Source organism: Corythoichthys intestinalis, chromosome 19 (genome assembly GCF_030265065.1).
Source record: "Corythoichthys intestinalis isolate RoL2023-P3 chromosome 19, ASM3026506v1, whole genome shotgun sequence".
NCBI classification, from domain to species: Eukaryota; Metazoa; Chordata; class Actinopteri; order Syngnathiformes; family Syngnathidae; genus Corythoichthys; species Corythoichthys intestinalis.
In genome coordinates, this window is record NC_080413.1 from 26,105,931 (window position 1) to 26,122,561 (window position 16,631).

A 16,631-nucleotide genomic window follows, 5' to 3' on the forward strand; every position below is an offset into this window, starting at 1 on the left:
GCTAACTCTCATATGCTGTTGTTTAGCCACAACTGGACTCATTACCTTATTACTTTTCATCCTTCACACAGCCGCTAGCAACAGAAATGTTGTTTAATCCATCTGCGGGCAACCATCAGGATTTTACAACACTGTACGGGTTTGGGCTGGTCCCCATGGGAAACCCAGCGCTCGTCCTCATGGGAAACCATTGCCTGGCACGGCCAGACTGTTCTCCCTGTATTTTTCCAAACACTGTGAGAATAGCCTGGGACCCAGCCCATTAACGGCCTCTCGAACACGGACAAAATCAACCGTCCAATCAGATTCGTTTATTTGCGTGATGTGTTCTTAACGAGCAACATTGGTCTTCCGCGTCGGAAGTCGTTTCCACAACAACACAGGCGAACAGAAGAGCCGAGAATATGTTCCAATCCACGGTAAAATCAGTTTAAAATGACCAAAAACACATCGACACGAGTCATTGACAACAGTCTGTCTCGTGCTAGCCATGTTGAATAAACTCCGCTCTCCTCGTATGTTTACTTCCACGCGCAAGTACCTCATCTTGCCCTCGTCGCTTTACTAACGTCACGTCCGCCCGTCGCTGATTGGTCCACTCCGCTGTCTGTTTGCTGTGGCTTGCTCCACCCTGGAAATTGTATTCGCCGAATGGTGGCCAGACTCAATAGCTGGAACAGCGGTGAGTCTGGTGTACCAGGCTAGGGAAACTAAGTCTTCCTTAAGGCAACACACTACCGCGTTTGTCCACCGGCGTCGCTATAATCGACTAAAGCTGAAAAGTTTTGCTTTAAGTAAAAGTACAGATACAGTATCTTAAGAGAAAGTTTTCTAAAAGCACACGAGTGCTTCTTTTAAAATTTACAAGTAAAAATCAAAAGTTTTCTCTCGATGCAAAAATGTGCTATATATATGTATATATATTATTGGTCAATACCTTGTTCACCTGCCCTAATCTTATTTGTACTTGTGTTGCTGCCTCTATTGGACAATTACAGTATCATTGCATGGGACTTATCGATTGTGTTGGAGGAATGAAAACGAAACCATCAATTCACAATGAGAAAAAAAAAAAAACTAACTAAAGTAAAGTGTAACACAGGCGACAATTTGAAAAGTAGTGAAGTGAAAAGTACTGATACATGCTGTAAAATGTAGTCAAGTAAAAAGTACCGTTTTATATTTGTTCTCAAGTACAGATATACAAAAACTATACTTAAGTACAGTAACAAAGTACTTTTACTTCGTTACATTCCACCACTGCTGACAGGCCAAACTGTGTGCAGAATCTTACACGTAGAGGTATGTGGCAGTATTCCGTGAGCAAGGGAACATCAAACACCAAGCGTCTGAGCAGCTGCTGCATCATGGAGGGACGCAGATGCCTGTTAATAAGTGAAGTTAAAATGTACATAAATAAATAAAAGGTAAAACAAAATATACGGTATAACATTAGACAACAGAGTGGAAAGAATTACATTCCAAAATATACAATAGTTGGTTTATTTCAATACACAGCCCTATTAACGTGTAGCTGAGTGGTTTTAAATGTTTCAAAAATACTGTAAGGTATGCACAGATCATTCTAGGAACCTTTCCCAAGACACTAAAAGTAACATAAGTTGTTCTAAAGAACACAAATGTGTAAATGGATTAAGCATATGCTTTGGTCATCTGAAATTTCTAAGTCAAGTTCACATACAACAACAAACTTACTTGCAGATAGTCAGCAAGCATTCCTGAATAACATCTCGCTGTGCTTTGGTGAGCGAGCGTCCTTTGGAGAGGCGGTAGATGGTTTGAAGGGTGGCGTCGATCAGCTGCGCGTAGTGCTCCGTGCTGGCAAATAAGGCGGCGCAGCGGGTCAGTAAAGGCAGCAGAGCTGAGCTGATGTACCTGTTCATGGCTAATGCAGTCTCAGTGGTACTAAGCACCTCCTGTGGGACAGACAATGGATACACATAAAAATGAATTACATCTGTGACAAGAAAACATCATTAAACATCAACTAAACTTTATTTAATGAAATAAATTTTATGACCAAATCTTTTTGTTTAATGATGTTTAGATTTATCTTCTGCTAATTGTGTTGTCATGCATTTAATGATAATGTTTGAATGCCCCAATATGAGCCCACTGGCTGTCACAAATACTACAGCTTTGGCTTCTGAGTCACAACTGCAGATATTTTTGGTCCCTATTTACCGTATCTAACGAGGCAGCCATCTTGAGGTCAGGTAGAAAGCCGACCTCTAACAGCTGTAGGAGGAAGCTCTGGTCCTCGATGCCGTACACTCTGTCCAGGAAGAGCACCATGGGGGCCTTGTGATCCGGACAGAAACAGGCTGACATATCGGGTTCAGTCACTTCACCATCTGTAGGTCCAACACATGGTTAGCTGATTGCAGAGAGCTCATGAGCTCATTACACACTTTGTCAATATCCATTTAGTATAATGGAAGGCAAGACGACTTGAAAGCAATTGTAAAACACAAGAGACAAGTTAAAGGAATAAGCATTAGATACTGAAACCTAAACATTAAAATTAATCTATATAAAGAGGAAAAACTAATGAAATCTAACTTTAATGGAACCACGGATAGAAAGACATGTACTTCTTAAAAGATAAATGTTCATACAAGTTATAATAATTTGATATTAAAAACCCTCTTAATGTTTTTGTTTTAATAAAATTTGTAATTTATTTTTTTAACCTGCCCTGTTCAGTGTCCGATTGATCTGAACAGTTTTAATTAGGCCTGAACGATATATCGTTTAAACATCGCCATCGCGATGTGCGCATGTGCAATAGTCCCATCGCAAGGACGTGCGATAGTTTTTTAATTTCATTTTTTTTAATCCACAAACGTTTGTTTTGAGGAAGGAGAGGGAAAAAAAAGCGCACCGCTTCTCTTTCTCTCCAGCAAGTCATCGGCTCCTCCCCCTCCCCTGCAACAGCGGAGTGGAGGGAGGAGGGGCCGAACAGCAGAGCGGAGGGAGGAGGGCCCGTTCTCAAAGTGAAAGCAAGCAATCAACACGTTGGAGGAGCAAGGAAGACTGTATCCAAAAGGAGTTTTGGAAGTATTTTGGCAAGAACAAGACTATAAGGGACAAAAAACAGCCCTGTCGACAGTGCTTCGCCATGGTTGCCTCAACAAGAAGTAATCTGTCAAACATGTGGGACCATTTAAAACGCAGGTATCTATGCATTCCTGCTACGAGCTCCCCATCAGAGGCTTTTTAGCACAGGTGGGAACATTGTTACGTGCCAACGTTATTGTCTCAAGCCTGCTATAGTGGATAAACTAATAGTCTTGGCCAAAAACCTATGAGACCCAGTTGAGAATTGCTGAGCAAGGAAGGTGGACGATATGCAGACAAATACATAACACAGCTGAAGGAATGTCTTTTCTTCTTTTAATGTGACAGCTATCAGGAAGGCAGGAAATTTGGGAGTTAAAATGGTTCTGTTATTCATCACAGTTATTTGCAGTTATTCAGTTCAATTATTTACAAGTTCAATTGAGTTTGTTTCTTTTATATTTAAATTTATTGTAAACCGTATTTTTCAAATAACTATATATAGTACAGCTGCACATAAAGTTTTGATACTTAATATTTTTGTTGAAATATTTTTACAACTTTGTTGCCGTTTTGCAGTTTTATATTGTTATATTTTGTGTAAACAACTCAGGGGACTAATGCACTTGCACTTTTATTAGTCAGATTTAATATTTAAGTTCAAATATGTTGACAACTTTGTTGTTTAACTGAAGTTTTTATGTATTGTTATAGTTTGTGAACTCTTTTGTCATATTTAATATTTTTGTTCAAATATGTTGACAACTTTGTTGTTTTACTGAGGTTTTTATTTATTGTTATAGTTTGTGAACAACTCTTTTATTTGTCATATTTAATATTTTTGTTCAAATATGTTGACAACTTTGTTGTTATTTTACAGAAGTTTTTATTTGTTATATTTTGTCAAAAACTAAGGGGACTAATGCACCTGCTCTTTTATTTATCATTTAATGTATTTGCTGCTGTTGAAGTGTAAAATATTGTATTCAATAAATGATCTATTTTGTGCAGACATGACTTCCTGGATACCTTCATACAGAAATCTTCATCATTAACAAATTAAACGGTATTATATGAATACACTGTGGTCACGGTGTGTTATGTAAAGTATTTCCAAACAGCTATTCAAGTCATTTAGTGAAAATTTCTTTAAAAAAGATAGATCTTTTTTTTTTTAATATCGCAATATAATATCGCAATATATTGCGAACCTAAAAAAAATCGCGACAATAGTTTTTTCCAATATCGTTCAGGCCTAGTTTTAATGTATCACATGGGGCTTTACATACTTCCATTGTGATCATTCAACGTACCTTGTTTATTAGGAGTAAGCAGCGAACAGGAAGGGGTTATGGGGAAACAGAAGAAAAGAGGGAGAGAGAGATAAAAGAAACAAAAAGAACAACAAGAAATACATTATACGCCTACACTTACTATGAATGTGTTGGTGCTATCGTTAGCTAGTTGTATTTTCTGTTGACACCATGTGGGGGGCCTGATAACCAAGGAAAGGGGTGGGTTGGGGGGGGTTGGTCTTAGAGATATGTGATTGGGAGGGGTGGGGTGTACACAAATCAGCCATGTGGTCTAGAACCCAGTATTTGTGTAAATCCCTTGTGAGTGTGAGTATGTTGGCATCCTATTCTATGCGGTGTCATCGCTAATCCTGACACCGAAGTTTTCTGCTTGAGTGTGTCTAATTTCACCTAGTCATGCATGAGTCCCATCTAACATGTTAACTCCCACAGACGAGTGGAGATTTTACTTGTGTGCCGCCCCAGGGTCATGGCCCTTTCCCAGCCAGTGTGGCGGCGCTCCTCCCACAGCGCAATTGTCATCCCCCAAGGAAAATTAGTAAAAATAGTTAGTAAAATTAGTTTAACTAGTCGGTCCCCATTGTTGTTGACGTCGCAGGGCGGTGACATCACATGGCCATTGTGCTGGACTTCCACAGTGTCACTCTTTAACTACTACTATGGTTCTAGCCTTCCAATTTCCAGATTTGTTCATTTGTCTGCTGCCCTGGTCTTTGGAATCCTCTACCATGTGAAGGTATTTGAGTGCATAATTTTTTTTTCAACTTGCTCTTACGGCCTCTCACCGCAGTTTTTACGACCTGCCGTCACGGACCCTTTTTGCGATCACGTGGTTTTTATGTGTGTGTTCAATGAACCCTTGTGCGCAATCCCTCTGATATTGTTGTCTGCTTTGTGGTCAAGCCTCGTTTCCGCATTCGTAGACCATTAGTTGTTTTTCATCTGAGGAGCCACTGGTACTGTTTGCAGCTAATAGCTCAATAGACAATACACATACGATCAATGTAGACAAAAATAACATGGTCCTTGTGGTGTTTCTTTAATGTTGCCAAAGTACACGACAGTCCTCTTACATTTCAATGTGTAAAATAAGGTGTCATTATAATCTGTTAGGCAGAAAATGATACGAATAGCCAGCAATCGAACTAAGTTTAATACATTTATTCATTCGGTTTCCGTGTCGCTTATTCACCGGGTAGCAAGCTTCGGGGGCAACATCTGATAAGTCAATCGGAGAACACCGGCAGGATGATCAATCTGGACAGCGCTTTTACGTGACAAAAATGAAGTAGGACAGCATTCTCTCGTCACTGTGACGTCTCGGTAGAGGCAAACTGCATCATCGTTTTCGTGTGCTGTGATGCACGAACTATCTGCAAAAATAATCAAACTTCTGTGTTTCACTCTATACCCTAATCATATGTAAAGCACACGACAGCTCTGGATGCTAACTATCTCCATAATTATATTGGAATAAATTGGATCACACAATAGTTTACCGTGAAGATCTTCAAACATTTTTTGACATCACTCTCTTGCCCCGTCACTAGGGTAGGAGAGTGCTGTCACTAGCGAACTTGACACATGAACATGACTCTCGTCTCATCCCGTCTTTCTTGTTCATTATGCTTTTGCTGCTCGTTTTGTGAAATATTGACAGGGCTTTCCTACTCTTTAATGTTCGCTCGGGTTCAAAAGGGCTGAACCGACGACATACTGTATTTATGTAGTTAAAGAGTGACACTGTGGAAGTCCAGCAGCGTGGCCATGTGACATCACTGCCCTGCAACGTCAACAACAATGGCAACCTACTAGTTAGACTATTTTTACAAATTTTATAAAAACGAAAACATTAGGAGGGCTTTTAATATCTAATTATTATAACTCGTACTAACATTTACCTTTCAAGAACTATGTCTTTCCATCCGTAGTTCCCTTTAAAGGCGAAATGAAAGCTGAAGAATGACAGTACACTTAATTTATACTTGTCATAGAGATGCAGGCACTGTATTAACTCAACTAAATACATAAAGTCACTTAAAGTAAATGTTGAATAGGTTAAAAAAATAAAATAAGATCCATGGTTTTGGACAAACATAACACATTTGAGTGTACAGTTCTGACCTAATAAAAAAACAAAACAAAAAAACAAAAAAAAAATCACCTTTAGTGACCATAGGCTTGGTGAGAGGTATGCTGATGACCCCAACCAAATCTGTGGTGGGAACCAGAGAGCGTAGAATGGCTCGAATGCGCAGTGCTTCACCTTTCCCTGTATTAATTAGCTGTAAGAGACAAAAGCATTATAGTATTCATGTGCGTAAATCTTAATCAGAAAAAGGGGGCGATTCCTAGCCTCACATGCATCTCGGGTGCACAGCGTCCCAGCAGGTCGATGAGGGCGGAGTAGAAAGACATGATGGCGTTACCCATGTGGATTATTTCCTCTTCTTCCTCACCAGACCTGAGTAACAGATACATAAAGGAACTAAACCCTACATGGCTATTATAAATCCTCAAAGTACAGTACCTTGAACAATGTTCTGTCACAAATACAGGCCATATACTGTACTGCATGCTCACAGAATTATACAGTGTGGTCCTAAAATTAAGTCTACCGAATGAAGTATCCTGTGAGTGTCTTAACAGCTTTCTTCTTTAAAAAATGTCTCGTTTGATTTTATTGATCCTAATTTCATAACTCCAGTCTGATTGAGTGTGGAAAATAGGCAGCATGTTGAACTAATACATCAAAGTTTTAGGAGGGCAAAAGATTGGCATAGGTTGCAAATTCTCCAAGGAAGAGAATGGACTATAATAAATGTCAAAAGAATGAATAAGTGAAGAAAGATGTTTCTCATAGTGAGTGAAATATGAGAGAGAGGAACTACCGTAATTTTCATACTATAAGGCGCACCTGACTATAAGCCGCCACCCTCCAAATTTGACATGAAAATGGCATTTGTTCATAGATAAGCCGCACTGGACTAAAAGCCGAAGCTGTCCTCAGTGTATGATGGGATATTTACACCAAAAGATATTAACCTGTAACACTTTATTTGACAGCGGCATCATAAGACTGTCATAAGACCAAATGAACCACCATTCATCATTGCTTCAAGAAGCTTCATGTAACCTCATTGCTCCCTTGGGCGAGACATTCAACCTCTGATGTCACCTGCTGTCAACACTGTTGTCATCCAACATGCCTCCTAGCATGCATTGCAGCACGACAGATGTAAATAACAATCAAACCTCATGTTCTGTACTAACTATTTCTTCAGTTATTGTTCCAGTAATTGCTAACTGTGGTATATTTGCCGGATGAAGCATTCATTAATGCTGATGATAGTGTCATGTCATAATTATGACGGTATTATGGCCGTCTTATGACGCCACAGTCAAATAAAGTGTTACCTATTAGTTTTATTTCTAATTATTTCTTCAGTTACTGTTCCAGTTGTTTTGGTAATTGCTAACTATGGTATATTTGCTGGATGATATTTAATGAGATCTGTCATAAGCATTCGTTAATGCTCATGATAGTGTCATATCATAAATATGACGGTCTTAAGGCCGTCTTATGACACCACCATCAAATAAAGTGTTACCTATTAACCCAAATAAATTACCAAATAATCCCCACTGAACTATAATCCGCAAGATTCAAAATGAGGGGAAAAAGCAGCGGTTTATAGTCAGAAAATTACGGTAACCCTATTTAGTGGCTTGCTGTAAACTAATGGTCTTCATAATTACTTAATGGATGTCTATATATTTGTATTTGTAGTGGCCATAATCAGAAATTGACTTGTGAATAATCAGTAAATGATTGTTAATGAACAACACTATATTATTTCACTGGAGAAGTAACTGAATTTGATCATCAAAACACTGTGTGATCGCAGTGCAAGAAAAAGTGGATTCCCACCCAGTTGTGGTAGCAGCTGAGGGTTTGGGAAGGTCCAGAGCAGGATCCTCAGATATCTTGATGGCCTCTTTCATAGCCACCAGCAGCCCCTGGCCTCCCTCGCCCCGCAGAGCAGGGCCAAAACACTCGGGACGTCGGATCAGCAACTTCACCACCACGTTGGCATTTTCCTCCACACTCTCACCTGGGACAACAATAGACAATGACATCAAAGGGGAATAGACAATTTCTAACACGCATAGAAATATCTGTTAATCTTTACACAATAATGACAGGAAGATGTTGTCCCTAGTTCATCATTATTTAGTCATGCCACTACGGAACATAATTTGTTTGTAACAGTGGGGCAAATAAGTATTTAGTCAACCACTAATTGTTCAAGTTCTCCCACTTGAAAATATTACAGAGGCCTGTAATTGTCAACATGGTTAAACCTCAACCGTGAGAGACAGAATGTGGAAAAAACCCCAGAAAATCACATTGTTTGATTTTTTAAATAATTTATTTGCAAATCATGGTGGAAAGTAAGTATTTGGTCAATACCAAAAGCTCATCTCAATACTTTGTTATGTACCCTTTGTTGGCAATAACGGAGGCCAAACATTTTCTGTAACTTTTCACACACTGTTTCTGGTATTTTGGCCCATTCCTCCACGCAGATCTCCTCTAGAGCAGTGATGTTTTGGGGCTGTCATTGGGCAACACGAACTTTCAACTCCCTCCGCAGATTTTCTATGGGGTTGAGACCTGGAGACTGGCTAGGCCACTCCAGGACCTTGAAATGATTCTTACGAAGCCACTCCTTTGTTGCCCTGGCTGTGTGTTTGGGATCATTGTCATGTGGAAAGACCCAGCCACGTCTCATCTTCAATGCCCTTGCTGATGGAAGGAGATTTTCACTCAAAATCTCTCGATTCGTGGCCCCTTTCATTCTTTCCTTTACACAGATCAGTCATCCTGGTCCCTTTGCAGAAAAACAGCCCCAAAGCATGATTTTTCCACCCCCATGCTTCACAGTGGATATGGTGCAATTCAGTATTCTTTGTCCTCCAAACACGAGAACCTGTGTTTCTACCAAAAAGTTATATTTTGGTTTCATTTGACACATTCTCCCAGTCCGCTTCTGGATCATCCAAATGCTCTCTAGCGAACCGTAGACGGGCCTGGACGTGTACTTTCTTCAGCAGGGGGACACGTCTGGCAGTGCAGGATTTGATTCCCTGGCGGCGCATTGTGTTACTGATAGTAGCCTTTCTTACTGTGGTCCCAGCTCTCTGTAGGTCATTCACTAGGTCCCCCCGTGTGGTTCTGGGATTTTTGCTCCCCGTTCTTGTTATCATTTTGACGCCACGGGGTGAGGAGGAAGTTGAAAGTCCGTGTTGCCCAACGACAGCCCCAAGACATCACTGCTCTAGAGGAGATCTGCATGGAGGAATGGGCCAAAGTACCAGCAACAGTGTGTGAAAAGCTTGTGAAGAGTTACAGAAAACGTTTGGCCTCTGTTATTGCCAACAAAGGGTACATAACAAAGTATTGAGATGAACTTTTGGGATAGACCAAATACTTATCTTCCACCATGATTTGCAAATAATTAAAAAAAATTTTTTTTCCACATACTGTCTCTCATGGTTGAGGTTTACCCATGATGACAATTATAGGCCTCTTTAATATTTTCAAGTGGGAGAACTTCCACAATTAGTGGTTGACTAAATACTTATTTGACCCACTCTATGTGATTAATAACAAATATGTCATTCTTAAAAAGTACTTGTCATTTACTCACCGTTGCAAAAGACAGCAAACCTGAGGAAGGACAGGTAACGCTCCCCTTCAATGGGGTTCCATCCCAAATCAGGGTAACCTTTGGCAACCAGCATAGCACAACTCTGAAGACCACATCCTGCGAGGTATGTCACAACCTACACACGCACACACACACTGTTTCACTTCACAATACTTTAATAGTGCACTCTATCACTCACAGTTTTGTTGATGGATTTGCTGACTAAGCGTTGTTTCACGGTCATATTTAATTTTTCTTTGAGAAAGCATGGGTGACACAAGCCCCTATTTGCTTACTATGAATTTCTATTACATGGTGATGCTTCAGCCGGCTCCTATACCTCATTCTAATCCGACAGGAAAACACTGAACATTAAGACATTACACGTTTGTTTGTGTCAAAGACAGGCTAAGACACATTTTAAAGCTAACAATGTGATTTCCCTGAATTACACTAAATATGTGATTTATAACCTGTTCATCAAATATGTATATATACAGTGGTATGAAAAAGTATCTGAACCTTTTGGAATTCCTAACATTGCTGCATAAAATCACCATCAAATGTGATCTGATCTTTGTCAAAATCACACAGATGAAAAAACGGTGTCTGTGTTAACTAAAGCCACCCAAACATTCATATGTTTTCATATTTTAATGAGGATAGTACGCAAACAATGACAGAAGGGGGAAAATAAGTATGTGAACCCTCTGCCTGCGGAGATTTAAAGAGCAATTGAAACCAATTTTTACCAAACAATTGAAGTCAGGTGTGTGCCCAATCACTGATGAGTTGTTTAAAGCTGCCCTGCCCACTATAAAACACACACTTGGTAAGAATTGTCTTGATGAAAAGCATTGTTGGCTGTGCATCATGGCTTGGTCAAAAGAGCTGTCTGAAGACCTGCGCTCAAGGATTGTTGATTTGTATAAAGCTGGGAAAGGATACAAAAAATCTCTAAAAGTCTGGATGTTCATCAATCGACAGTCAGAGAAGTTGTCTACAAATGGAGAGAGTTTGGCACTGTTACTTCTCTCCCAAGGAGTGTCCATCCACCAAAGATGACGCCAAGAGCTCAGTGCAGAATACTCAGAGAGGTAAAAAAGAACCCAAGAGTGTCTGCTAAAGACTTACAGAGATCACTAGCACAGTCCAATATCTCTGTGCACACATCAACTATATGTAAAACTATGGCCAAGAATGGCGTTCATGGGAGGACTCCACGGAGGAAGCAACTGCTGTCTAAAAAAAACATTGTTGCTCGTTTTATGTTCACAAAAAGGCACTTGGACACTCCACAGAAGTTTTAGCAAAATATTTTGTGGACTTATGAAACAAATGTATACTTGTTTGGAAGTAACCCACAACGTCATGTGTCGAGGAAAAATGGAACACTTCATCTCCACTGTGAAGCATGGTGGAGGGAGCATAATGATTTGGAGCTGTTTCCTGCCTCAGGGCCTGGACAACTCGCAATCATTAATGGAAGAACGAATTCAAAAGTTCATCAGGATGTTTTGCAGGAAAACCTCAGGCCGCCTGTCAGACAGTTGAAGCTACAAAGAGGATGGATGCTGCAACAAGACAATGATCCAAATCACTGAAGTAAATCAACTTCAGAAGGGTTTCAGAGGAAAAAAATACACTTTCTGGAGTGGCCAAGTCAATGTCCGGACTTCAACCCCATTGAGATGCTGTGGCATGACATAAAGACAGCGATTCATGCATCCCAGGAAAATGACTAAACTACAGCAGTTTTGTAGAGAAGAATGGGGCAAGATTAGTCCTGATCGATGTGCCAGACTGATCTGCAGCTACAGGGAGTGTCTGGTTGAAGTTATCGCTGCCAAAGGGGGGGCCTCAAAATATTAAATGTGATAGTTTGTTTACTTATTTTTCCCGCTTCTGTCATTGTTTGCATACTATCCTCAATAAAATATGAAAACCTATGAATGTTTGGGTGGTTTTATTTAAAGCAGACACTGTTTTTTCATCTGTGTGATTTTATGAAGAAATGTAAAAAAAAATCCAAAAGGTTTAGATGCTTTTTCATACCATTGTATATAAAATAAAATCTTTTTTTTCTACATCTATTAAATAAATATCACAATGTGTGGCCAGTATGTGTACTGTTCTCTTATTAAACACTGCTCCAATTGTCCTTGTTTTTAACCTCAGGAAAAACTAACCTTTTCAAGATCAGGTTCCTCCAGAGCAAGAGCGAGGCCATTGTTGTCCATCACTGATGATGCAGCAACATCCAGTGGAGTGGAGCCCCGCATTGCTTCAGAGGCTACAAACAAAAAAAGTTGACATTCCAAATAAGCGCTCTGTTTAATTTATATAGGAAACCCTGAGAGAGCATTACTGCCACCATAGATTAAAATGGTAAGAGGCAAAAGAAAGCAGCACTACTCTGACTCATCAGTTACCTTAAATGACCCCTACTGAGTGTGTATGCTTCCTGCAAACTCACAGCATGTTATCCTGTTTGTATCAGTGGCAACCCTTAGAGATAATAGCTTGTAATATGGGTTATCATTATCTAATGGCCACTCACCAAGGGATTCCTACCACTTCCAGTGGCTATTATGTTTCTTCTTGGAAACAACATTTATTGGTCGAGGTAAGCGTTATTTTCTCATTTAGGGTGTAAGAAATTCAGTGAGTTAAGAGTAAAGTAGTTAGATGAAGCCTATCCAAGCGAATTTGTGTGTGACTTTGTGTGAAAGGGAGGCTACAAACTGGACTGTTAACCAGCCAGTCTCAAAGCACGCATACATTAAGAATTTAGTCCCAAAATGTATGATTTGCAAAGTGGCAGGAAGCTTATGAAAGCAATCGTGCTAACCACCTGTCCTCTGTGCTTGTTTGTTTTCCGTTTTACAGACAATTCACCAAATAAATTCCAACATACTCGTTATCCTTCGATCATTACATACCCAGACCGACGCTGCTGTTCTCCAGCAGATAGCTTAGATGGTCAAACATTGCTTTCTGGTTCTGGCGGCTGATGCGACAGAAATAGCACAAAAAGCGACAGCAACTTGCAACCATTTTGGGGAAGGAAATTTCCTGAAAATGAAGGACAAAGATTACCAATGTTAGGGCGATGAGAAAAATCTGGGAGCTGACTAAGGCAGAAGCAGGGTATACACAGCCTATACACAGACTATGCAGCTGCTTAGGGCCCCTGACCACCAGGGGGCCCCCAATCTGGCAATTGTTCAATTTGTGTTCTATTTTGTTTACTACAGTTTGCTTCATTTGACTTTTGTGAGTTTTGAGACTTGATTACAAGCTTAAAAAAATAAAAGTTCTTCCTTAACTTCTTTCTTTCCTCTTTTAGAAAAAGGTTTGGCGCTATCTACTGTTGGTACTGACAATCATTTGGGGTGAGAAATTTTGAAGTATGCAGTGCAACAAAATCTGATTAATATACAAAATATGGACGTATGGGTTGGATTGCATGTATGGGTTTCACAGTACACTGTGACGAAATGGTGGGCCAAAAATATGGGCCCCTTTGCTTAGGGCCTCCAAATGGCCTGGGCCGGCCCTGGGCACAAGAGTAAATATTCAAATGCTCCTGTAACTGAAACTGCCATCAGCGTATTTTACCAGTACTTTAGATAAGTAAAAACCAACCTGTGACTTGTCTCCTCCCAGCACGTTGACCATGACCTGCATTACGGTCTCATGCATACCCAACACTCTCATGAGGTTTGGATGCTGGTAGAAAACTTTATTGTTCATAATGTCCCTAAAAGACATGGACCAGATGATTTATGAAGGTCAGTTCATTCTGTCCACACACATCACTATGCATTTCAAGTAAAAAACAAAAAACATCCTACCCAAGTCCGTCAATCATCAGTTTTTCCTCCTCCGTGCCCATGCGCACTGAAAGCAGAGACCTGATCTGACCAAGTGAGGCCAACAGGTTAATAGCATCCTGCACAGATGCAGCACTGATGGTGTAGGACTTCTTCATGGCCCTCAGCAGTTCCCCAATGCCATCGTACTGCCTCCTAAGCAGACTAAACATGACTCGGACCAGCTCGGGATCCTGCATGTGTGTCTCCTGAGCCCAGCTGGTAATAGTCTGGGAAATAAGCTCCTTTAGATTGGCTGAGGAGAGAGAACATAATTTCCAGCCCAGATTCAAACTCAGGACTTCTCTTCTGTGAGTAGACAGTGTTCTGAATCTAAGGTACAGTGATCCCTCGCTACTTCGCGCTTCATAAACTTTGCGCCCTCAGTCCATCGCGGATTTTTTTTCAATTTAAAAAAAAAATACAGATGAGCTGTCCTGAGCCGATCATGTAGTCACACTCTCCCTCCCTGCCTCCCTCCCTCTCTCTCCCTGCTTTTTGTTCGTCAGACACTGCGGCACTGCATTGGAGTTGCTTATTAAAGTTAAGGATGTTGACAGATGTTTGTGTTTGATCTTGTCAGAGTCACGAACATCAAAAGCGCCACATGGGTCAATCATCGTTTAAAGTTGTTAAGTGGTTGCTGTGGCAACTCATTGTGTGTACGTGAGAGGATCTGAGTAGACTCACTCAATGAAGCATTTATTAAAGCCAAGCATTTTTCTACTACAGTACTTTATTCTTGTTTAAAAATAATTCGGTGGGACAGTAACATGTTTAAAACTTAGAATAATTATTATATTTGAAGTGCTGAAAAACATTTATTAAAAAAATACGGTATATATCAATTTATTAAAATATACATATACATACATATTTGTTTTTTTCATTATATTTTGGGGGGAAAAGTGAAAAAACATGTCTTTTATGTACTGTATCTCTTTCCAACAGAGGTGGGAAGTAACACTTTACACGTACTCCGTTACATTTACTTGAGTAACATTTTAAGAAAAATGTACTTCTAAGAGTAGTTTTACAAAGCCATACTTTTTAATTTTACTTGAATAGATTTGTGAAGAAAAAACGCTACTATTACGCTGCTACTTTGGCCTACATAAGAATCATTACATTTTTCCTCTTTATTCTACCTATTAATTTTATTTTTATTTTTTGTCTATTGCCAAGAGTAGCGTTACTCATTTGACCAACGAGACGTCACAACAATAACCACATGACTCCATCACACCAATCAGACGCAAGCTTGCCGTTCTATGATCATGCAAGCTTAATCAATCACACGTCTGTAAAACACAGTAACTAATGAAGTATTTGAATAGAGCGCTGGCCTCAACATGAATCGAAATCACAGATTTAAAACTCTCTCCCAGTTTTTATTTGGCACCGATTCACCATTGAAAACTGGAGATATGATCCTTTTAATTTCATTATAGTAACTATGAAGGAACTACAGTATTCACTTTTCAAACTAGGAGCTATTTTCTCCACTAGAGGGCAGGGCACTCATGCTCTTTGGACGAAGATTGCTTCATTACTGTTTTTTTTCTTTCTTTTCTTTCTTTGATTTTTTTTTTCCTTTGGCTTAATGTGGTTATGTAATGGGTTATTGCACAGTATCATTATAACACCAGTTTACATAGATAAGTTTGTGCTGAGAGGAAAAAAATTACCATTGTTTAGAACATATATATATACTAGGGCTGTCAAACTTATCGGGTTAACGGGCGTTAATTTTTTTAATTAATCACTTTAAAATATTTGACGCATTTAACACACATCCCACAAATTCAAATTGAAAAAGAATGTAGATGGAACAACTCTCAGAAAATGTAAATAAGTTGGTTTGCCTCAGCGACTGGCTTGAGGATGAGTAGGGAAGAGGGCCACATTTATGTGTACACTACACACACTTTGCACACATTATAAATAATACTGTTTTTATTACTGTTCTAAGGCTCTGTTGTGTGTTTGTTTTTGAAGAGAAAAAGAAAATGTCTTCAACAGAAAGAATGGTAGTGTTAATGCCATCTTGTGGATTTATGCTCATAATAAACAAATACAGTACTTATGTACAGTATGTTGAATGTATATATCCCCCTTGTGTCTTATCTTTCCATTCCAACAATAATTTAAAGAAAAATATGGCATATTTTATAGATGGTTTGAATTGCGATTAATTAATTTTTAAGCTGTGATTAACTCGATTAAAAATTTTAATCGTTTGACAGCCCTGATATACACATATATGTAATTTTCGACAATAAATTAAGATTCGACCAGCACATCAACCACATCACCAGAACTGCCTTTTTCCACCTCAAGAACATAGCCCGTCTTCGCCCCTCCCTCACCTTCTCTTCTGCTGAAACCCTGATCCATGCGCTCATTACCTCCAGAATTGACTACTGTAACACCATTCTTTTCGGTTCTCCATCCAAACTGCTTAAAAAACTACAATATATCCAGAACTCTGCTGCACGCCTCCTCACCCGTTCCCCCTATAGGAATCACAGTACCCCCGTCCTCCACAAACTACATTGGCTTCCCATCTCACACAGGATACAGTTCAAAATCATTCTTCTCACATACAAAGCACTCAATAACCTGCCCCCCTTTACCTCACAGAC

General features: G+C 39.6%; 1 protein-coding gene across 5 annotated transcripts in view; it reads right to left on the reverse strand.

Moving 5' to 3' along the window:
• Window positions 1-16,631, reverse strand: part of ryr3 (ryanodine receptor 3) — a 200,600-nt gene that overhangs the window by 70,595 nt on the left and 113,374 nt on the right. For all 5 annotated transcript variants that reach the window (XM_057823386.1, XM_057823389.1, XM_057823385.1 and 2 more), the window contains 11 exons: window positions 13,969-14,242; window positions 13,760-13,874; window positions 13,054-13,186; window positions 12,301-12,404; window positions 10,112-10,247; window positions 8,329-8,512; window positions 6,759-6,861; window positions 6,562-6,682; window positions 2,206-2,375; window positions 1,717-1,937; window positions 1,295-1,385 (listed from right to left, as the gene is read on the reverse strand). In XM_057823386.1, the coding sequence (XP_057679369.1) occupies window positions 1,295-1,385; window positions 1,717-1,937; window positions 2,206-2,375; window positions 6,562-6,682; window positions 6,759-6,861; window positions 8,329-8,512; window positions 10,112-10,247; window positions 12,301-12,404; window positions 13,054-13,186; window positions 13,760-13,874; window positions 13,969-14,242 (1,652 nt within the window). The remainder of the gene's footprint in view (window positions 1-1,294; window positions 1,386-1,716; window positions 1,938-2,205; window positions 2,376-6,561; window positions 6,683-6,758; window positions 6,862-8,328; window positions 8,513-10,111; window positions 10,248-12,300; window positions 12,405-13,053; window positions 13,187-13,759; window positions 13,875-13,968; window positions 14,243-16,631) is intronic.